Source organism: Pseudorca crassidens, chromosome 17 (assembly GCF_039906515.1).
Source record: "Pseudorca crassidens isolate mPseCra1 chromosome 17, mPseCra1.hap1, whole genome shotgun sequence".
NCBI lineage: Eukaryota > Metazoa > Chordata > Mammalia > Artiodactyla > Delphinidae > Pseudorca > Pseudorca crassidens.
This window is the reverse complement of record NC_090312.1, coordinates 18,946,984-18,970,926: the sequence shown is the minus strand read 5'-3', so window position 1 is coordinate 18,970,926 and position 23,943 is coordinate 18,946,984. Positions and strand designations below refer to the sequence as shown.

Sequence of the window (23,943 nt, the reverse complement as noted above, 5' to 3'; positions counted from 1 at the left end):
GTTAATATGGTGTATCACGTTGATTGATTTGCGTATATTGAAGAATCCTTGCATTCCTGGAATAAACCCCACTTGATCATGGTGTATGATCCGTTTAATGTGCTGTTGGATTCTGTTTGCTAGTATTTTGTTGAGGATTTTTGCAGGTATGTTCATCAGTGATATTGGCCTGTAGTTTTCTTTTTTTGTGACATCCTTGTCTGGTTTTGGTATCAGGGTGACGGTGGCCTCGTAGAATGAGTTTGGGAGTGTTCCTCCCTTTGCTATATTTTGGAAGAGTTTGAGAAGGATAGGTGTTAGCTCTTCTCTAAATGTTTGATAGAATTCGCCTGTGAAGCCATCTGGTCCTGGGCTTTTGTTTGTTGGAAGATTTTTAATCACAGTTTCAATTTCAGTGCTTGTGGTTGGTCTGTTCATATTTTCTATTTCTTCCTGATTCAGTCTTGGCAGCTTGTGCCTTTCTAAGAATTTGTCCATTTCTTCCAGGTTGTCCATTTTATTGGCATAGATGTAGTAATCTCTCATGATCTTTTGTATTTCTGCAGTGTCAGTTGTTACTTCTCCTTTTTCATTTCTAATTCTATTGATTTGAGTCTTCTCCCTTTTTTTCTTGATGAGTCTGGCTAATGGTTTATCAATTTCGTTTATCCTTTCAAAGAACCAGCTTTTAGTTTTACTGATCTTTGCTATCGTTTCCTTCATTTCTTTTTCATTTATTTCTGATCTGATTTTTATGATTTCTTTCCTTCTGCTAACTTTGGGGTTTTTTTGTTCTTCTTTCTCTAATTGCTTTAGGTGCAAGGTTAGGTTGTTTATTCGAGATGTTTCCTGTTTCTTAAGGTAGGATTGTATTGCTATAAACTGCCCTCTGAGAACTGCTTTTGCTGCATCCCATAGATTTTGAGTTGTCGTGTCTCCACTGTCATTTGTTTCTAGGTGTTTTTTGATTTCCTCTTTGATTTCTTCAGTGATCACTTCGTTATTAAGTAGTGTATTGTTTAGCCTCCATGTGTTTGTATTTTTTACAGATCTTTTCCTGTAATTGATATCTAGTCTCATAGCATTGTGTTTGGAAAAGATACTTGATACAATTTCAATTTTCTTAAATTTACCAAGGCTTGATTTGTGACCCAAGATATGATCTATCCTGGAGAATGTTCCATGAGCACTTGAGAAAAATGTGTATTCTGTTGTTTTTGGATGGAATGTCCTATAAATATCAATTAAGTCCATCTTGTTTAATGTATCATTTAAAGCTTGTGTTTCCTTATTTATTTTCATTTTGGATGATCTGTCCATTGGTGAAAGTGGGGTGTTTAAGTCCCCTACTATGAATGTGTTACTGTCGATTTCCCCTTTTATGGCTGTTAGTATTTGCCTTATGTATTGAGGTGCTCCTATGTTGGGTGCATAAATATTTACAATTGCTATATCTTCTTCTTGGATCGATCCCTTGACCATTATGTAGTGTCCTTCCTTGTCTCTTATAACATTCTTTATTTTAAAGTCTATTTTATCTGATATAAGTATTGCTACTCCAGCTTTCTTTTGGTTTCCATTTGCATGAAATACCTTTTTCCATCCCCTTACTTTCAGTCTGTATGTGTCTCTAGGTCTGAAGTGGGTCTCTTGTAGACAGCAAATATATGCGTCTTGTTTTTGTATCCATTCAGCCAAACTGTGTCTTTTGGTGGGAGCATTTAGTCCATTTACATTTAAGGTAATTATCGATATGTGTGTTCCCATTCCCATTTTCTTAATTGTTTTGGGTTCGTTATTGTAGGTCTTTTCCTTCTTTTGTGTTTCTTGCCTAGAGAAGTTCCTTTAGCAGTTGTTGTAGAGCTGGTTTGGTGGTGCTGAACTCTCTCAGCTTTTGCTTGTCTGTAAAGGTTTTAATTTCTCCATCAAATCTGAATGAGATCCTTGCTGGGTAGAGTAATCTTGGTTGCAGGTTTTTCTCCTTCAACATTTTCAATATGTCCTGCCACTCCCTTCTGGCTTGCAGAGTTTCTGCTGAAAGATCAGCTGTTGACCTTATGGGGATTCCCTTGTGTGTTATTTGTTGTTTTTCCCTTGCTGCTTTTAATATGTTTTCTTTGTATTTAATTTTTGACAGTTTGATTAATATGTGTCTTGGCGTATTTCTCCTTGGATTTATCCTGTATGGGACTCTCTGTGCTTCCTGGACTTGATTAACTATTTCCTTTCCCATATTAGGGAAGTTTTCAACTATAATCTGTCAAATATTTTCTCAGTCCCTTTCTTTTTCTCTTCTTCTTCTGGAACCCCTATAATTCGAATGTTGGTGCGTTTAATGTTGTCCCAGAGGTCTCTGAGACTGTCCTCAGTTCTTTTCATTCTTTTTTCTTTATTCTGCTCTGAAGTAGTTATTTCCACTATTTTATCTTCCAGGTCACTTATCCATTCTTCTGCCTCAGTTATTCTGCTATTGATCCCTTCTAGAGTATTTTTCATTTCATTTATTGTGTTGTTCATCATTGTTTGTTTCATCTTTAGTTCTTCTAGGTCCTTGTTAAATGTTTCTTGCATTTTGTCTATTCTATTTCCAAGATTTTGGATCATCTTTACTATCATTATTCTGAATTCTTTTTCAGGTAGACTGCCTATTTCCTCTTCATTTGTTAGGTCTGGTGGGTTTTTATCTTGCTCCTTCATCTGCTGTGTGTTTTTCTGTCTTCTCATTTTGCTTATCTTACTGTGTTTGGGGTCTCCTTTTTGCAGGCTGAAGGTTCGTAGTTCCTGTTGTTTTTGGTGTCTGTCCCCAGTGGCTAAGGTTGGTTCAGTGGGTTGTGTAGGCTTCCTGGTGGAGGGGACTAGTGCCTGTGTTCTGGTGGATGAGGCTGGATCTTGTCTTTCTGGTGGGCAGGTCCACGTCTGGTGGTGTGTTTTGGGGTGTCTGTAGACTTATTATGATTTTGGGCAGCCTCTCTGCTAATGGGTGGGGTTGTGTTCCTGTCTTGCTAGTTGTTTGGCATAGGATGTCCAGCACTGTAGCTTGCTGGTCATTGAGTGAAGCTGGGTGCTGGTGTTGAGATGGAGATCTCTGGGAGATTTTCGCCGTTTGATATTATGTGCAGCTGGGAGGCCTCTTGTGGACCAGTGTCCTGAAGTTGGCTCTCCCACCTCAGAGGCACAGCACTAACTCCTGGCTGCAGCACCAAGAGCCTTTCATCCACACCGCTCCTTAATTTGGGATGATTGGTTGTCTATTCAGGTATTCCACAGATGCAGGGTACATCGAGTTGATTGTGGAGCTTTAATCCGCTGCTTCTGAGGCTGCTGGGAGAGATTTCCCTTTCTCTTCTTTGTTCTCACAGCTCCCAGGGGCTCAGCTTTGGATTTGGCCCTGCCTGTGCGTGTAGGTTGCTGGAGGGCGTCTGTTCTTTGCTCAGACAGGACGGGGTTAAAGGAGCCGCTGATTCAGAGGCTCTGGCTCACTCAGGCGGGGGGGGGGGGGGGGGGGGCGGGTAGGGAGGGTCACGGAGTGCGGGACGGGCCTGCGGCAGAGGTCGGCGTGACGTTGCTAGCCCTAGGCGCGCTGTGCATTCTCCCGGGGGAGTTGTCCCTGGATCCCGGGACCCTGGCAGTGGCGGGCTGCACAGGCTCCCCGGAAGGGGGTGTGGATAGTGACCTGTGTTCACACACAGGCTTCTTGGTGGCGGCAGCCGCGGCCTTAGCGTCTCATGCCTGTCTCTGGGCTCCGCACTTTTAGCCATGGCTCGCGCCCGTCTCTGGAGTTCTCTTAAGCAGAGTTCTTAATCCCCCTCCTCGTGCACCAGGAAACAAAGAGGGAAGAAAATGTCTCTTGCCTCTTCGGCAGGTCCAGACTTTTTCCCGGACTCCCTCCCGGCTAGCCGCGGTGCACTAACGCCCTGCAGGCTGTGTTCACGCCGCCAACCTCAGTCCTCTCCCAGCGCTCCGACAGAAGCCGGAGCCTCAGCTCCCAGCCCCGCCCGCCCCGTCGGGCGAGCAGACAAGCCTCTCGGCTGGTGAGTGCCGGTCGGCCCCGATCCTCTGCACTGGAATCTCTCCGCTTTGTCCTCCACACCCCTGTTGCTGTGCTGTCCTCCGCGGCTCCGAAGCTCCCCCACTCCGCCACCTGCAGTCTCCGCCCGCAAAGGGGCTTCCTAGTGTGTGGACACTTTTCCTCCTTCACAGCTCCCTCCCGCTGGTGCAGGACCCGTCCCTATCCTTTTGTCTCTGTTTATTTTTTTCTTTTGCCCTAACCAGGTACGTGGGGGGGGTTCCTTGCCTTTTGGGAGGTCTGAGGTCTTCTGCCAGCGTTCAGTAGGTGCTACGTAGGAGTTGTTCCACGCGTAGATGTATTTCTGGTGTATAGTTCTGGAGGTTGTAAGTCCAAGATCAGGGTGCCAGCATAATTGGGTGAGAGCTCTCTACCAGGTTGCAGATCTCTCCTTGCAGCCTCACAGGTGGAAGGCTACCAAATTCATTGATTAGTTCTAGTAGTTTTCTGGTGGCATCTTTAGAATTCTCTATGTATAGTATCATGTCATCTGCAAATAGTGACAGTTTTAATTCTTCTTTTCCAATTTCTATTCCTTTTATTTCTTTTTCTTCTCTGATTGCCATGGCTAGGACTTCCAAAACTAGGTTGAATAATAGTGGTGAGAGTGGACATCCTTGTCTTGTTCCTGATTTTAGAAGAAATGCTTTCAGTTTTTCACCATTGAGAATGATGTTTGCTGTGGGTTTGTCGTATACGGCCTTTATTATGTTGAAGTAGGTTCCCTCTATGCTCACTTTCTGGAGAGTTTTTATCATAAACCAGTGTTGAATTTTGTCAGAAGCTTTTTCTGCATCTATTGAGATGACCATATGGTTTTTATTTTTCAATTTGTTAATATGTGTATCACATTGATTGATTTGCGTATATTGAAAAATCCTTGCATCTCTGGGATAAATCCCACTTCATCATGGTGTATGATCCTTTTAATGTGTTGTTGGATTCTGTTTGCTAATATTTTGTTGAGGAGTTTTACATCTATATTCATCAGTGATATTGGTATGTAATTTTCTTTTTTTGTAGTATCTTTGTCTGGTTTTGGTATCAGGGTGATGGTGGCCTCATAGAATGAGTTTGGGAGTTTTCCTTCCTCTGCAATTTTTTGGAAGAGTTTGAGAAGGATGGCTGTTTGCTCTTCTCTAAATGTTTCATAGAATTCACCTGTGAAGCCATCTGGTCCTGGGCTTTTGTATGTTGGAAGATTTTTAATCACAGTTTCAATTTCATTACTTGTGATTGGTCTGTTCACATTTTCTATTTCTTTCTGGTTCAGTCTTGGAAGGTTATACCTTTCTAAGAATTTGTCCATTTCGTTCAGGTTTTCCATTTTATTGGCATAGACTTGCTTGTACTAGTCTCTTAGGATGCTTTGTATTTCTGTGGTGTCTGTTGTAACTTCTCCTTTTTCATTTCTAATTTTATTGATGAGTCCTCTCTCTCTTTTTCTTGATGAGTCTGTCTAATGGTTTTATCAATTTTGTTTATCTTCTCGAAGAACCAGCTTTTAGTTTTATTGATCTTTGCTATTGTTTTCTTTGTTTCTATTTCATTTATTTCTGCTCTGATCTTTTTGATTTCTTTCCTTCTGCTAACTTTGGGTTTTGTTTGTTCTTCTTTCTCTAGTTCTGTTAGGTGTAACGTTAGATTGTTTACATGAGATTTTTCTTGTTTCTTGAGGTAGGCTTTTATAGCTATAAACTTCCCTCTTAGAACTCCTTTTGCTGCATCCCATAGGTTTTGGATTGTCGCGTTTTCATTGTCATTTGTCTCCAGGTATTTTTTGATTTCTTCTTTGATTTCTTTAGTGATATCTTGGTTATTTAGTAACGTATTGTTTAGCCTCCATGTGTTTGTGGTTTTTCCGTTTTTTTCCCTATAATTCATTTCTAATCTCATAGCGCTGTGGTGAGAAAAGATGCTTGATATGATTTCAATTTTCTTAAATTTACTGAGGCTTGATTTGTGACCCAAGATGTGATCTATCCTGGAGAATGTTCCGTGTGCACTTGAGAAGAAAGTGCAATCTGCTGTTTTTGGATGGAATGTCCTATAACTGTCAATTAAATCTATCTGATCTATTGTGTCATTTAAAGCTTGTGTTTCCTTATTAATTTTCTGTTTGGATGATCTGTCCATTGGTGTAAGTGAGGTGTTAAAGTCCGCACTATTATTTTGTTATTGTTGATTTCCTCTTTTATAGCTGTTAGCAGTTGCCTTATGTATTGAGGTGCTCCTATGTTGGGAGCATATATATTTGTAATTGTTGTATCTTCTTCTTGGATTGATCCCTTGACCATTATGTAGTGTCCTTCCTTGTCTCTTATAACATTCTTTATTTTAAAGTCTATTTTATCTGATATAAGTATTGCTACTCCAGCTTTCTTTGATTTCCATTTGCATGGACTATCTTTTTCCATCCCCTCACTTTCAGTCTGTATATGTCCCTAGGTCTGAAGTGGGTCTCTTGTAGACAGCATACAGATGGGTCTTGTTTTTGTATCCATTCAGCTAGCCTGTGTCTTTTGTTTGGAGCATTTAATCCATTCACAATTAAGGTAATTATTGATATGTATGTTCCTATTACCATTTTCTTGATTTTGGGGTGTTTGTTTTTGTAGATCCTTTTCTTCTCTTGTGTTTCACACTTAGAGAAGTTCCTTTAGCACTTGTTGTAGAGCTGGTTTGGTGGTGCTGAATTCTCTTAGCTTTTGCTTTTGATTTCTCTATCGAATCTGAATGAGATCCTTGCCGGGTAGAGCAATCTTGGTTGTAGGTTCTTCCATTTCATCACTTTAAGTATATCATGCCACTCCCTTCTGACTTGTAGAGTTTCTGCTGAGAAATGAGCTGTTAACCTTATGGGAGTTCCCTTGTATGTTATTTGTCATTTTTCCCTTTCTGCTTTCAATAATTTTTCTTTGTCTTTAATTTTTGCCAATTTGATTACGTGTCTTGGCGTGTTTCTCCTTGGGTTTATTCTGTATGGGACTCTATGAGCTTCCTGGACTTGGGTGGCTATCTCCTTTCCCATGTTAGGGAAGTTTTCAACTATAATCTCTTCAAATATTTTCTCTGGTCCTTTCTCTCTCTCTCTTCTCCTTCTGCGACCCCTATAATACGAATGTTGGTGCGTTCAATGTTGTCCCAGAGGTCTCTTAGGCTGTCTTCATTTCTTTTCATTCTTTTTTCTTTATTCTGTTCTGCAGCAGTGAATTCCACCATTGTGTCTTCCAGGTCACTTATCCGTTCTTCTGCCTCAGTTATTCTGCTATTGATTCCTTCTAGTATATTTTTCATTTCAGTTATTGTATTATTCATCTCTGTTTGTTTGCTCTTTAATTCTTCTAGGTCTTTGTTAAACATTCCTTGCATCTTCTTGATCTTTGCCTCCATTGTTTTTCTGAGGTCCTGGATCATCTTCACTATCATTATTCTGAATTCTTTTTCTGGAAGATTGCCTATCTCCATTTCATTTAGTTGTTTTTCTGGGGTTTTACCTTGTTTCTTCATCTGGTACATAGCCCTCTGCCTTTTCATCTTGTCTGTCTTTCTGTGAATGTGGTTTTTGTTCCACAGGCTGCAGGATTGTAGTTCTTCTTGCTTTTGCTGTCTGCCCTCTGGTCTCACACCCAGTTTCTAAGTTTTATCTGAAACTGCTTGAGAAGCTGAAGGACATGTTTTGTTCCGGTACAAAATTCAGATACACATTTCCATGTTTGGAAGCAAAGCCACAAACTCTAGCAAGATTTTACACTCCCTGTTAGCAAGGAGTGTAGATAATTGAACAAGTGAATAGGACCATATAACATGAGAAGAGTGGAGCAAGAGAATAAAGCCGTAGGTAGGAGGGGACATAGCCGAGAGGCAGATACCCCAATGGCTCTTTGCCAATGGTATGACCTTGACAAGTTTCTTAAACTCTTCATGCCTTGGGTTCATCAAGTGGAAACTGGGGTTAGCAACATGTCAGGATGAAATGAGTTACAGGAATACTGTATGGAACAGCACCTGGCACAGAATATATAGTAATAGTCATTATTATAATTAATTTGATCTGCACAGGACTTATTATTTGATTATCCCCTGCTGTACGCTTAGCACCTAGAACAACTCCAAGCACATGGCAGGCGCTCAGTAAATATTTTTTAAATGAATGACTAAATGAACAGCTAGACTACAAAGAGGACTCTTTTCCAAGAAGTTTGTGATTAATTACTGCTATGAGATATTGACTTCTCTCCCACCCTCAACCACACCAAACAGTAGTTACGGCTAAATCCAAAGAATTTGGTTTGCATCCACTAAAATGCTAATTTCCAGATTAATTCAGTCCTAAAAAAAAAGTGATCTTGAAAGGTATCTGGGATTGGATGTTCTACGAGATTAGTCTAACATCCATTTCCTGTTTCTTCTTTCAAATCCATCTTTAGCAACTGGTGTTTTCAGTAGTAGCTTGGTTGCTTAGGGAGTCTGAGTGTTTTGGGGTTTTTTTTGGTCTGGGAGTAGAAGGTAATCATCTTATCAAAAAAATGAAAGTCATTAAGATTTTACATTCATGGCTAGCATGGATCCAGTGTACATTTAAAGAATTATATATAATTGGGTCCCTAACCCATTTATCTTTCTATAAGATAGAAAGGGTGAAACATTTTAACATTACTTCCAATTCCCAAAGTGGTGGATTCCATGAGGCTCAGAAGGGCTGTGTGATAAGCCCACTTTCAAGTCAAATTCTTTGTCCAAGATTTGGGGGAACAAGACAGTAGAAATACTCATTCCTGCGGAAGGCCAGGCCACCTGTTTCTCTATCAATAACTGAGGTATGACATAAGGCTGCATATTGTTTCTTGATCCTCAGATATGCCCCTTTTGTCTGACTGGTTTTGAGATAAACAGAAACAAAAAAATCTATCTCACAAGGGATGCTTATGCACTAATTTAATTCTGGATAGGTGTTCACATAAAATGTTCCATAAAAAACATTATTATTAATATCCTTAATTAAAACAAAAACAGTTGCAGCACACAGATTCAGCCAAATTAGTAAAATTACAGATTAGGTAACTGGGTTGCTAAGCAATATTACATCCTCATTTTACTTAATTGCTGTAATTAGCATCTCCCTGCATACCACAATGCAAGACACACAAAAATAAGAAAAGAAAAGGAAGGAAGGAAGGAAGAAGAAAGAGAGAGAGAGAGAGAAAGAAAGGGAGGATGGAAGGAAGGGAGGGAGGAAAAGCAGCTGGTTAGATCCCTTCAGTGGTTCTGGTGCTCCTTTTGAATACTTTCATCAACTGGTCACCCCTAATGGGGCTCAGCAGTCAACAGACTCTTCAGGAAAGAAGTGAGGGGAAATAATCCCTAATAACCCCCAAACTATCAGACAGGAAGGGCTGCCCAAGAACAAGCGTGCTGTCCCTCGGCCAAGAATAACTGAACACTTACCTCATTTCTACCTTCTAAACTTCTTTCATCTGAATATGGTGGTAAAAGACTTAGGCAAGTTCCCATCTCTCAGAAAGTTGATATCATTGAGGGATACTGAGTGTAAGCAAAGACCCTCTGAACACAGGAGAATGAGCAGCAAAACAGATTGGAGCCCAGTTTTGACTAGTTAATGGTATTACCCAGGTGCATTTCCAGAGACACGTGATCATCCTCCACACATTCCCCATGGCCTCACAATCATTCAGAGCCAGCTTCTGGCAGTTATAAAGAGGGAGGAAAGTAGATGTGAAAAGTTGCACTGATAAACTATCTCGTCTATCCTCCACAATGACTCTTGACAGTGTATTATGAGCTCCATTTTCCAAACAAGGAATCCATGGTTCTCTGTGGTAAAGTAGCTGCCCAGGACCACATATCGAGTGTCCAGCATTTGAGCCCAGGTCCACAAGACTCTTTCCATCATACCAGGAAAAGGGGCCAAACTCTACCTGGTCAACTTTAGGTGGGAAGGAAATTAAAGTGAGAGAGTATAATGAAGACTTCAGGTCATCCACGGGCTTAACTCATCCATGTACTTTCCTTCTCCAGGGATAAACAAGACTCACAGTCTGATGGCTGCTGTCACATCATGATCATCCAATGTCTTGGTAAGTTTTTCCTTTCAAGTTAATAGCCTTTTAATTATTTAGCAATTTTAGAACTCTCATTTTTAGATATATTCTTTGAATTGTCTGATTATCTTTACATATTCTTCTATCCCATCTATGCTTTAATTACTTCAACGTATATCACAATGGGTATAGAATACATATTATTAAAAGACCTTCAAGAACTTCTCCATGTAAGGTAATGACAATTAAAATCAGCCCTGGTTTACTGAGAAAATAAAGCCATGAGTGCATAAACTGAACAATTAGCTCTTACGACATTTGGCTTTTATCTCTCGCTTTTTTTTTTTTAATTCCCCTACTATCAGCCTCTAGTACCATGTTGGCTCCTAACAGGAGCCTGTTAAAAGTTTCTTAAATTGAACTGAAATTCCTTCTCCAAGGATGAAGCCATCAGTTAAGCCACCTACCTGCAATGCTGTTACAGGCAGCATTCAGAACTAACTCTGTGATGTGAGGTAAGGGGTTCCAGGTTCCCTATTTCCATCTCACACTTCCCTCTCCCTATAAACAAACCCACAACTGTTAATTAACCCAATCCTTACATCACAATGACTTTGGGACACTACAAGTCCCTGATAAATACAGTATCACAGGTAGGATCAAATAGGTCCAATTACTTCTCATTCATACATTAATGCCAATTATTAATATTTTCCCCAATAATAACAGTTGCTAGCATTTATCAATCACTTATTATATCTCAGTAATCTGCTAAACGTTTACATACACTGTCTCAATCAGTCCTATTAATAACTATATGAAGCAGAAGATACCATTACCTCCTTCATATAGATGAGGAGACTTGTTTTCAGAGAGACTGATATTTTGCCCTAAATCACTTTGCAAGTAGAGGTCTCAGAATTTGACTCCTGGTTTGTCTGATTCCAAAGTCCATGAATCTCCTCACTCTGCTAATCTCCCACTCACCACCTCTGAAGAACTCCTGGATTGGTAAGAAGGAGGTCAGGAGGCTGACAGTTAATATGTGTACTAGGTATATGGGAACAAATGGAATGGATGGGTATGTAGGCAAACCCCACACTTTTCAGTTTGACAGAGTGCAGATTCTTGGGCGTGTAGATCCTTTCATGCTACCCTAGGGAATGCCCATGGAATATGCCCACATTCTGTAAGAGTGAGGGTTGCTCCTAAGCTTAGCGTGAAAACCAGGGGCTGATTATAATTTAATGTTTGACAAATGCAATTGGCCAGCCTTTTCCAGTGGAAAGCGTTCTTAAAGTGTCTGAGGCTGGCCTGAGGCAGCAGCTACTTTTAGCACTTAGAAACAGGTTAGTTCCTGAGGCACCAAAGATTCCCCCACATGTTCCATGTCTCTGGTTCCCAAGTGATATCAAAGGAGAGGAGTGCATATCCGTCTGTTCCTTTTTTTGAGCTACTTCAAACCCACAGGTCAGGGAACTGGGCTCAGAGCAGCGTCATTCTTTTTACAAGCTCTGTGCTTCTGAATTTTTCACCAACCACTGGGACTGGGTGGGCAGAACTTCTGGGTTAAACTTCTTCTAGAATTCCAGAAATATTGCAACCTTACTCCTCGCTCTCTGTAGACCTATCTCACTTGCCATTTGTGACGACAGTGACAAAAAACCAACACACTTACTCCTTATGGGCAAGAATACCTTTCTTTTTTTTAATGTTCAGCAACATCAAATAAGCTTTTAGCTAAGCAAAAAATGTTTTCCCAGGGATGCATAAAAAGCTGAAGGATGAGAACAACTAAAATTACAACATGTTTGCAAACTTCCTGAGCACACTGCTATGAACTGCGCCATCAATGTACAGAGGCACCATGGGATTTTGTCAGTGGAAAAAGTGACGCCTGTGACTTCTCTGCATGGAGGCTGACACCAAGAACATTGTGAGCGTTTCTAGGGCCTCTGCCTTGAAATACAATCAAATTTTCATCTCCCAGAAAAATATAAATTAGATGTGCCTGGGCCCCCCCAAAAAACCTCAAAACAAATCAGCAAATCAACTATGAACTGTCTGAGCTGAGGGATAACTTGATTTTAGAAGAAAACTGTTTCCTACTGGCTACAGTCCCAGCCAGTTCTTTCTGTGCAAAAGAAAAGACTATCTCTGACCTCCTGAACAATGCTTTCCAGAACTGCTAAGATGAAGGGAAGAGGACTGACAGCTGCCCAGTCCTGCTATGTGCCAGGCATCATGCTAAATAAGGCTGTAGTTAAGTCAGTGCAATGGATTGAATTCTGCTCCACCCCTACCCTATCAATTCATACGATGAAGCCCTAATCCTCAATGTGACTATATTTAGAGATAGAACCAAGGTCATTAAGGTTAAATGAGATCTTAATGATGGGGCCATGCTCTGATGGGATTAGTGTCCTTGTAAGAAGAGGCCCTGGAGAGCTCAAGTTTTCTCTCTCTCTCCTCATGCATGCAAAGAAGTCATGTGAGCCTGTAGCAAGGTGGCAGCCATCTACAAAGTCAAGAAGAGAGCTCTCACCAGAAACCAACCATGCTTGGACCCTGATCTTAGACTTCCAGCCACCAGAATTGTAAGAAAATAATTATCTGTTGCTTAAGCCACCCAGTCTATGGTATTTTGTTGTGGCAGCACAAGCTAATACAGTCATCATATTTTAACTTTCATAATCACTCTGCAGTAGACATTTTTCAGACAAGGAAAATGTTTTCAGACAAGGAAAATGAGGATCAGAGAGGAGAAGTGATTTGCTCAAGATCACGCAGCCTGTAAACTTGGGCTTAACTGGGCAAAACTGGAGTGTGAACCCAAGTCTGTCAAATCCAATACTGTGATCTTTCCTCTCTGCCATTAAATTAAGTTGTTGTTCTTTTATTTTTTAAGGAGATAAGAGTAAAAATAACTAAATTTATTTAGCATTTACCATCATATCATATGCACGTTACACTGTCTAATGTGATCCTCTTTTTTTTATTAATTTATTTTTGGCTGCATTGGGTTTTCATTGCTGCATGCAGGCTTTCCCTAGTTGCAGCGAGTGGGGCTACTCTTCGTTGTGGTGTGCGGGCTTCTCATTGCGGTGGCTTCTCTTGTTGCGGAGCACAGGCTCTAGGCACGTGGGCTTCAGTTGTGGCACGCTGGCTCACGGGCTCTAGAGCGCAGGCTCAGTGGTTGTGGCGCATGGGCTTAGTTGCTCCACGGCATGTGGGCTCTTCCCAGACTAGGGCTCGAACCTGTGTTCCCTGCATGGGCAGGCAGATTCTTAACCACGGCGCCCCCAGGGAAGCCCCTAATGTAATCCTTATAACAACCTTGTCAGGCAGGTACAAATATCATCCACATATTACAAATATGGGACATGAGGCAAAAAGAGATGGTATGATTTGCCCAAGTTTCCAAAGCTGGTAAGTAGCTGGGATTTGGAGCCATGTTTTACTGTCTGAGGGATAATTCAACCATAGAAGAAACCTGTTTCCTACTGGTGACACTCCCAGCCAGTTTCTCTCATGCAAGAGAAAAGACTGTCTCTAACATTCTGAACAATGCTTCCCAGCACCGCTAAGCAAAGAGAAGAGGACTGACAGCTGCCCCGTCCTGCTATGTGCCAGGCATCATGCTAAATAAGGCTGTACTTAAGTCATCACTGTGCAGTGACATCCTGTGCACTGGAGGATCCATGCAGTGGGGCACTGCAGAGTCATTCAAAGGAAGCTGAGGTAGAGGGCAAAGGACCCATGGAAAATGCCTATAAGATGAAAAAGCAGGGCAGCCATACTGTACATTCTAGGAGCTGTGAGCACCTGGATCCAGGACACCCTTTGAACTAATTCATCATTGGTCATCACAGCTTGAGGCAAAACAGTGCTTCCGAAGAACCACAGAGGAGAAAGAACCCAGTCCTTGCTACGGCATTTCCTTCCTACCATGAACCCTGGAAGGCAGCAGAGCCTTCCAGGAATCTTCTAAACCAGTGGTTCTTATTAGCCTGCATCAGAAACACCTGGAGGGCTTGTTTACTCACAGATGGGCTGGGCTCCACTTCAGAAGTTTCTGATTTAATTGGTCTGAAGTGGGATGGAGAATTTGCGGTCTGGGACCCTACTTTGAGAACCCTTGGTCTAAGTCCTGGGTAGAAACTCCAGGTCTCTGAGAGCATCCCCAGCTCCGTCCTCACTCTGTTGGGGGATCTGAGTGGCCATCTATTCATGATTAAGTTGTTAGGAGAGCTAAGGAAAGCTTTGAGCAGATTCAAAGAGCCACCAAAACTTCAGGGAATAAGAAACATGCTCCTGGGACGCTGCAGAGAATGGTGGTTAAGAAGGTGGGTTCAGAAGCAGAATCTCAGGTCTGATTCTCACCAGCTGTATGACTGTGGGTAGTTACTTAACCTCTTAGTTCCTCAGCTTACTTCTTTGTGAAATCGGAATAAACCTTAAACCTTGTAGGGTTGTGAGGGTTAAATGTGGTATCCCTGAGGACTACATGTGCTTGATGCTTGTTAAAAACACAGACTCCTGGGCTTCCCTGGTGGCGCAGTGGTTAAGAATCCGCCTGCCAACGCAGGAGACATGGGTTCGAGCCCTGGTCCAGGAAGGTCCCACATGCCGTGGAGCAACTAAGCCCGTGTGCCACAACTACTGAGCCTATGCTCTAGGGCCCGAGAGCCACAACTGCTGAAGCCCGTGCTCCACAACAAGAGAAGCCACTGCAATGAGAAGCCCGTGCACTGCAATGAAGAGTAGCCCCTGCTCGCCGCAACTAGAGAAAGCCTGCAAGCAACAATGAAGACCCAACGCTGCCAAAAATAAAATAAATAACTTTTTTAAAAAAGGAGCTGCTTTCTTAAACAACAACAACAAAACAGACTCCTGACTCGTAACCCTGGCCTGCTCAGCCAGAATCTCCAGGGCAGGGCCTTGGGACCAGAATCCTTAATAAACAGCCAGGTGATTCTTAAATTGGATAAGTTTGCAAACTCAGATAGAATCCATGTAAAGCCCTTGGCGTTGATCTATGCTCCCTCCACAAAGGTCAGCCGCTGGCTTATTACCAGCTGGGTCTAGCTATTTGCAAATGGTACTACCATGGCCTTTGTGATAACGTTACCCAGGATGATTAATTAGTAGACACCCTAACCTATAATAAAACTTTAGAAGATGTGGCTCTGTATCCACAAATAAAAATTAATTGAACCATACATTTAAGATTCATGTACAGTACTGTTTATAAACTTTACCTCAATAAAAGGTTTTCAAAAGAAATATTAAAAAGACATGACTCCCCTTCCTTAGAGAAATGCCTTCGAAGACAAATAACGCTACTAGACAGGCTATGTGCCCAAATGCTCATATATCAAGGGCACAGTGCCACATGTGACTGCCTGGAACACATGGAAAGTAAATGAAAGAGTCACCTGATGAACTTCAACATGCGGTCGGGGAAGAAGCCACTGGAAGTACTGGGGTAGCTTCTATAATGCAATGATCCAGAGTTTCCTTGGACTTCTACCGCTTCTAACGGTGGTTTCTCTAAACCATCCTCAGCCCAGCCTCCCACCTCAGAGAACCAGCTTTACCTGCAAGGACACAAGAGTTTCAGTCCTCAGCTGAGATGAACGCTGCTTCACAGCCTGGAGCTACAAAGGGGCTACATCTCCCTCGCGCGATTACACAGGGGAAGAGAGGGGTCGTTTTCCTCGCTCTTTGCCAAAAGTCTTTTTCTAGACACATCCACAGGGTCGAGGAGGGGAGCTGACCATGACCAATGTGTGCAAACCACGGTAGCTGATGAACAAGCCAAAAGGTCAGTGAAAAACCCATTTCCCCAAAGCGCATCTCTCCCTGGGTTTGGCAGAGGGCAGCATTCTGCCTAGTGCATTAACAGATGAGGACTCAGAAGAGGGAGGTGAAGTGATCAGGCGGGGTAAGACTGTTTTCGCGGGAGCAAAACTAGGATGGGAAGTTCAGCTCCTGCATCTCCAGCCTGCTGCTCAAGGACAGACAGCTCCTTACCTACTAGCTCAAGGGGCTGAAGTAAGAATGGACTGCCAGTGCTGCCTTAACATCTTACCTCTGCCTCACAGGCTTCCAGCTTAAGATCAGGGTCATGATTATGGGCCTAATTTTATCATGGCTCCTATGGCTAATATACGCACATCATAGTGAAGTTTTTTGCAGTGCAGAGGTCAGTAATTTGGGAGAGGGGTAGCGAGATGAGAGGTCAAGTATCCCCACTACATCTCCTTTATATTTAGGTGGCAGACATTGATTTTTTAAAACGTTGCATCTTCTGTTCTAAGTGAGCAGTTTGCACTGAATGGGGTTTCCATTTCCTATTTCCATACTGGACGCAGGCTTATGGTTTTAGGCTATTCATGTGTTTTGCTCATAATCCAGACCTGACATCCCTATGGCTCATGAGCCTATGACAGGCGCCCCACCCAAACCTACTCAGATACCCTTCACTGTGTCTGTGCACCCATCTCTCCTTCTGGGGGCTTTGCTTTTTTATGGGTTCATATCTATGATTTTCTTCAATGAGTGCCCTGAGCCACAGGTGCCCCAGTCTGGGAAGATCCCACATGCTGCGGAGGACCATGAGCCATGGCCGCTGAGCCTGCGCATCCGGAGCCTGTGCTCCGCAACGGGAGAGGCCACGGCAGTGAGAGGCCCGCGTACCGCAAAAAAAAAAAAGAAAAAGAAAGTGATGGGGATTGTGCTGAATTTTAATGAACCCCAAGACATAGCCTGAATCTTCGCAGGAACATTTCAGGATGCTTGGATTCTGATCATTGAGGTTTTATTGTAAACATCAGTAGTACTTGAATAGCTAGCCTGCCGAAATTTCTGAGGCTTAGGAGACTCAAATTAAATTACTGTTTTATTTCATTTTATTTATTTGATTAATATCTAAGTGATCTAGGCCTGGTTCCTAGCCCCGGAAGGCTTCCTCTGTTCACCTCTGGGGCCAATAATTGGCATTTTCAGGTTACTTCTGCTGTTCTCCATAACCAACCATGAGTGGAAGTAAGAGGGATTTTAGGGAGTTTCAGCTCTATTCACTATTGCCATTTTGAGTTTGTGGTACTTTTGCTCTGCTACTGAGTCTCATCGTCTTCCCTGCACCTGAGCCTTGACTATAACCTGTCAGGCATCTCAATCCCTTCAGAACGGAGAACCCATCTTGATTGTACCTCTTGCTCAGAACAGATGCCCCCAAACCTCAGTCCACTCTGCTGCATCCACTGGACCAAACTCCTTCCAGAGTTTGCCCCACATTGTTCAATAATTCATTCAACAGACATTTAAGGGCCCCAAATTACCAGGCACTATGCCAGCGGGGGCCACAAACATTATGTTAACACACATAGCTTCTAGGTAGAGAAACAGAGGTAACAGGAGTAATGAAAACTGCACCCATTGTCATAAGGCACATACAGAAAGAGCTCGCAGCAGAAGCCAGGCGTGAAGGCAAGACTCTGGTCTGATGTGCTTTCATGCTCAGGATATAGGGCCTTAAAGAAGGGGGTAAGCATATGATGTATTAGGATAATGTCACATGAACAGTAAGTATGCATTGAAGGTGCTAAGAAACAGACCCTGGCAGCCCCACTTCCACGGGCAGCATCACACAACTGCAGAAGAACTTGTTATGGGGTCTCCCGCTGAGTGAGCTTTAAAAAGCACAATGGGATATTCCCACGTGACATTTTTTGTGCCACCAAGTGAAGTCCCTTTCTTAATTCTACCTGAACGTCAAGACTGTAAACACACTGGTATAGTTCATCTCAGAGGGAATGGGATGGAGACCCAGGAAGGTGACTAGGCTGGGACCGTATCACAGATGGCACTGTTCCTTCCTGATGGAGAAGCAGTTTGTTCTCTGGCTTTGTGTTGCCCTGTGTTTGGTCATAAATAATAATCTATCAATAAACGGCTAAAAACGTGTGGCTATATTCTGGAGGAACTCTCAGCTCTTACTGCAAGAGGAAGCAGTAATATCATAATATGCTGAAATAACTGTAATTGATTAAAATAGTTTCAAACAGGCCACACATCATACCCGGACACAAAACCTACCTGGTGGCAAGAAGAGGGTACGTGTGAACTGGGCTGAACCAGGCTTCCTTCCTCCGTGGCATGTTGTCATAAATGAGAAGGTCCTTCTCAGTCAGCACAACCAGGGCTGGCTTCCACTGTTTCTCGCTGTCCCCGGGCACCTGAAACAGAAAGCAGAGACCCATCAAGCAACAGCCTGAGAAAAGAGTACCTGAAAAGAAGTTGGCATCCCCCCAGTCAGAAGACTCAACAATACAAGTGCCTTTTGGTTCAGGCTGTAAAAATCAAAATGAGAAGAAACTATTCATGGTTGCATGATTTTTTTTTTTTTTTTTTTTTGGTGGTTCGCGGGCCTCTGTTGCGGCCTCTCCCGCTGCGGAGCACAGGCTCCGGACGCGCAGGCTGAGCGGCCATGGCTCACAGGCCCAGCCGCTCCGCGGCATGTGGGATCTTCCCGGACCGAGACACGAACCCATGTCTCCTGCATCGGCAGGCGGACTCCCAACCACTGTGCCACCAGGGGAGCCCCGGTTGCATGATTCTTGATCCTTGAAAATATGTTTTCTCAAGGGCCCTGGTATATACAGTCAGTGCAGCCAAGAAGTAGCCCAGCAGCCAAACATCTGTCACTTTCTCACCTGCCAGTCAGCACTGAAATCTCTATTTCATAGTGGGACGCAAATGTGTAGGGGAATAAGCACTCCCAGCTGGTCCTCTGGTAGAGTGCATTGTTTTTATTATGAAATGGTAAGGTCTGAAGGCTTCTGAATAAATATCCAAAGGCTCCAAAAATATACCATGGAGGCAAATGTCTGTCTCCACAGGCATGAGACGTCACAGCTCTTCCCCCAGTCTTTCACTCTTAGATTGTTTCTGTGATTCAGGCACCATCTTAAAATGCTTTTGTTCAACTGAATGTTTATTTCCTTTCATGGAGAATACTTCTGTAACTCAAGGGCTGAGATGACCTGGCAGGGATACAAGAGGATTCAAACATCAGCTGGATGTTTGGACCAGATGACCTTTAAAGTTCCTTTCAACCCTGAGAGTCTGTGTAGCTCAGACCTTATCTCATGAGCCATCCCTCCTCTGCCCAGTGTTGATTTGACCAGACTCCCTAAGTGTTCTTCCACCCATGAAAATGCCCTCCTTCCCACTTGAACTCTGGGCCCTGGCATAAATCTTTCTGATCAGTTTGGAAAAGCTCAGTGCTCTAGCCTTGGTACTCCAAGCACAGATCATGTTCCAGTAGCATCAGCATCACCTGGAAGCTTGCTAGAAATGCAGAATCTCAGGTCCATCCCAGACCTGTTGAATCAGAATCTGCATTTTACCAGATCTTCAGGTGATTCTTATCATCATGAAAGATAACAAACACTGCTGTAGACGAGATTAAGATTGTCTTTGATACTGGCAGTTAATCCAGTGATGATTCAACTCTCTCATAATGAACCACCATCTCCAATTTATTCAGAAATAAAAGAAACAGTAAACTAAATAAATAAACAGTAAGCTAAATAAATGATAAAGCAATTTCTTCCCTTTCTATGCTTATCATTATCTTTTCTAAGCACCACAGTGAGATCTGTATTGAGGTGGAAGCAAGTGTGTGTGGCTTTACAACTGACTGATCAGAGAGAAGGTGTGCAGGATGATATGAGGGTTGAGCTTTTGTAGGTTTATGTAGCTTATAGGCTGCCTGACCTGTGTAACTTGGAGCAAGTTGTTATTCTCTGTCCTTCTGTTTCCTCACTGATAACATATACAACAGTATATTCTGGAGCTAGAATGCCTGAACATAAATCATAGCTCCACAATTTGCTACAACATCCCCACAAGACCGTGGGATCTTGGGCAAGTCAATTACTCTCTTTGTATCTCAGTTTTTATATCTGTAAAATGGGGAAATAATAGTACCTATATCAGAGGGTTGTTGTGAAGATTGAGTTAAAATGTCTAAAATGCAGATTAAACATCATTTAGAGCCTGTTTAGTAGCATGGACCTCATAATGCTGGAGAGGAGATTAAATGAGACAGTGCATGTTATGTGCTGAGCCTGGTACCTGGCAGATGGTGAAACTCAGGGTGGGAAAATTGTGGCAGGCACCAATTTTTAAACTTATCAAAAAAAGGTATTCTTTGGAAACAGCAACAATATAACTACCTGCTTTCCCTGGGAAAAACTATAAGGCAAGACACGATTATCTTTGGTGCTGACAATTTCAACTCATTCTCCTCCCAGGAAGAATTCATTACACAATGATCACCTTTACTTTTGAATGCCCACCTTCCAACAATTCCAAATAAACATTTACTTTTTAGAATGAAGAAATCCCCTGTAGAGCTATTTATACTAGAATGTGAATGACTGCCTGGCTTATTTCCCCCTTTATGCATTTTATGCATACAAAAAAATTGAGCCTTAGCTTATTGCTTTTTCCAACAGTATCTTCAAGAGATCAAAATGAATTGTTAGAGAAGGCAATGTACCAGACCCTACAAGGTGAATAAGCTATGGTCTCAAGGCATAAAGTGTTTGGGGGGTTTAGAATAAATTTTTTCCAGCCTCTACATTAAACCTAGTAAATTACTTTTCCAGCTCATTAAATAGGACTGGAGAAGCTACAAACAATCCTCCCAAAGCGCCTGTCTTACTTACCTCGTCACATCTGATCCATTAACTTTGACTGGAACCAGTCACTTAAATGTGAACACAACTAAGCATCATTCTTCAAAAACAATATTAAGTTTGTAAAATAAATGTCAACAGTAAATACCATCAGTAAAGTGCAGACCTTTCTAATGGTGGAATCATAAACTCACCCACATGTTAAGTGGCATATATAGGTATGAATAATCCCAAAGCCCTAAAACATTTTGTGGTTTACTAAGACTTCTGTGTTGATAAGTTAATTCTGCTGCAAGAAGACTCAGAGTGGGCAATCCCCACCATCCTTGTGTACAGAATGTTCGTTTTGATACTACGTGGATGCTCAAAGGTAGAAGTCTGCTCATGAGGACCACCGACTTTCCAAGGAGAAAATATTCATGTTGAAGAACAGGTTTTTAAAACTATGCTTTGGGCCACGTGAGCTCCACATTGTAAAGCCTTTCAAGGACACTCTTCTTCAGGCTTGAATATTTAGGTTGTAGTTTGGTGACAACTTCTGTTACAAGTCCAAATTTCCTGGCACCCAAAGATTCTCCAGTGTCTATGCAACAGTTCTGGGGATGTGTCTGCATTTTACTGAAACGTGACTCCTGAAACGGATGTGACAACTTTCATCTCCACTCCAGCTTCCCGCCATCAGATGCTGCATCGGTCAGAGACTCAAGAACTGATCATGTTTCTAATGAAGAAGGTGAAGCGAAAAAGCAGGGAAACAGACATTCAATTTTGAAATTATTCTGATGCGCAACTGAAGTGAGCTAAATCCCATAGGGGGATATTGCACAGTCACCTCTGCAGAGCATGAGAGAAAAGGTTTATGAAAAGACAAGCAGAATCTAAGAGAGAGTGGTAAGAAGTCAAGGTTGAAAACTGAGGGAAGTAGATATAAATGTATGAAATCAACACGTTGTATACCTTAAACTTACACAATGTTCTATGTCAATTTTATCTCAATTTAAAAAAGAATTGAGGGAAGTAGTCATTGAATCCTCAATTTGAGGCAGGTCTCAACAGTCATCTAGTCATAAAACAAAATGTGAAACAACTGAAAGAGAGTTTGTATAGGGTTGCAGCCGGGTTGGGGTCCCAGACTTTATGGCTTTATCCTCCAACAACTCACATCTCTGAGCGGGGTTCCTAACACACACTGAAACACAGTTTGAAAACTGCTGAACTCGTTTCCTCTAAAATACCTGGAATCTGCAGATTACTTTCAAAGAGATGGTTTTACCAAAGCAGAAACTAACATACCATTGTAAAGCAATTATACGCCAATAAAGATGTTAAAAAAAATTAAAGTTATAAGATAATGAAAAATACAAAAAAAAACCCCAAAACTTTTCCGTGCCCTTTCTGTAGGTACTTGCAAAGAAAAGAATGATGCTGTTGCCTCTTAGAGCTGTAAAGGTTAAATGAATAAATACACATAAAGAACTTAGAAATGTCTTGAGTACAGTAAACAGGCAAGTCTTAAACACGTTAGGTTTTCTCATGGTGATCATTTTGCAATGTGTAGAAATATCGAATCGCTATGTTGTGCACCTGGAACTAATATAGTGTTGTAGGTCAATTATACTTCAAACAAACAAACTCATAGAAAAAGAGATCAGATCTGCGGTTCAGAGGTGGGGATGGGGGAGGGGGAATTGGAGGAAGATGGTCAAAAGGTACAAACTTGCAGTTACAAAATAAATAAGTACTAATGATGTACAATATGATTAATACAATTAACACTGCTGTGTGCTATATATGAAAGTTGTTGAGAGCAAATTTTCTCATCACAAGGAAAATATATATTTTTTTTCTTTTATTTTGTATCTTTACGAGATGGTGGATGTTCACTAAACTTATTGTGATAATCAGTCCATGATATATGGTAAGTCAAATCATTATGCCGCATACCTTAAACTTATACAGTGCTATATGTCAGCTATAACTCAATAAATAAATAAATTAAATAGATAAAAATTAACAAACAATAAGTAAAGAGGTCTATGGAATTAAAAAACATTAGCTCTTTCTACTAAGAATATCAAATTAAAGATCTGAGTGACCTTGGGCAAGAATTATTTGCCTTTGGAGCTCTAACGTCCTCATCTGTCAAAGGATAGGGTAAGACTAAATTATTGCTAACAGCCTCTCCAATTCAAAAATCAGATTTTTTTTTTTTTTTAGTTTAAAATTCCCTGCTATATAGGCTGGGACTGCTTTAGTTTCTAGACTCTTGCTTTATACCTCTTCTGTGTTCAGTGGACTTTGCTCACAGGGCAAAAAACAATGTGTGGGTCTCTTTTTCTCTCCTCATACCAACTCACTCTTCCCAACATACTTATTTTCTTTTTTTTAACATCTTTATTGGAGTATAATTGCTTTACAATGGTGTGTTAGTTTCTGCTGTATAACCAAGTGATCAGCTATACGTATACATATATCCCTATATCCCCTCCCTCTTGCGGAGGTCTCCCTCCCACCCTCCCTATCCCACCCCTCTAGGTCATCACAAAGCACCAAGCTGATCTCCCTGTGCTATGCGACTGCTTCCCACTAGCTATCTATTTTACATTTGGTAGTGTATATACGTCCATGCCACTCTCTCACTTCGTCCCAGCTTACCCTTCCCCCTCCCCGTGTCCTCAAGTCCATTCTCTACATCTGTGTCTTTATGCCTGTCCTGCCCCTAGGTTCATCAGTACCCTTTTTTTTAGATTCCATATATATGTGTTAGCATACGGTATTTGTTTTTCTCTTTCTGACTTACTTCACTCTGTATGACAGACTCTAGGTCCATCCACCTCGTTACAAATAACATACTTATTTTCTCCTTCTACTTGAGCACAAGGTGAGGAAGAAGTGTTTGGAGCCAAACAACATCTTCAAAATCTGGCTTTACCAGTTCTTAGCAGAACTGCCATAAGCACTTGTTCACTGATGTGTAAGATGCTAATAATGACCTCCTATGCATATTATATGAGGGTTGAATGAGACAATGCATATAAAGCTCTTCCTATACGGCAGGTACTGGCAGCTTAACTCTCTCCATTGCGTACCTCGAGTGCACTCTTCTTCCATCCATCCTGCTCAG

General features: G+C 41.9%; 1 protein-coding gene across 1 annotated transcript in view; it reads right to left on the bottom strand.

Annotated features, from left to right (window-relative positions):
• Nucleotides 1-23,943, bottom strand: part of SNTB1 (syntrophin beta 1) — a 230,218-nt gene that overhangs the window by 30,974 nt on the left and 175,301 nt on the right. The window contains exon 4 of the mRNA XM_067711385.1: nt 18,211-18,350. Within this exon, the coding sequence (XP_067567486.1) occupies nt 18,211-18,350 (140 nt within the window). The remainder of the gene's footprint in view (nt 1-18,210; nt 18,351-23,943) is intronic.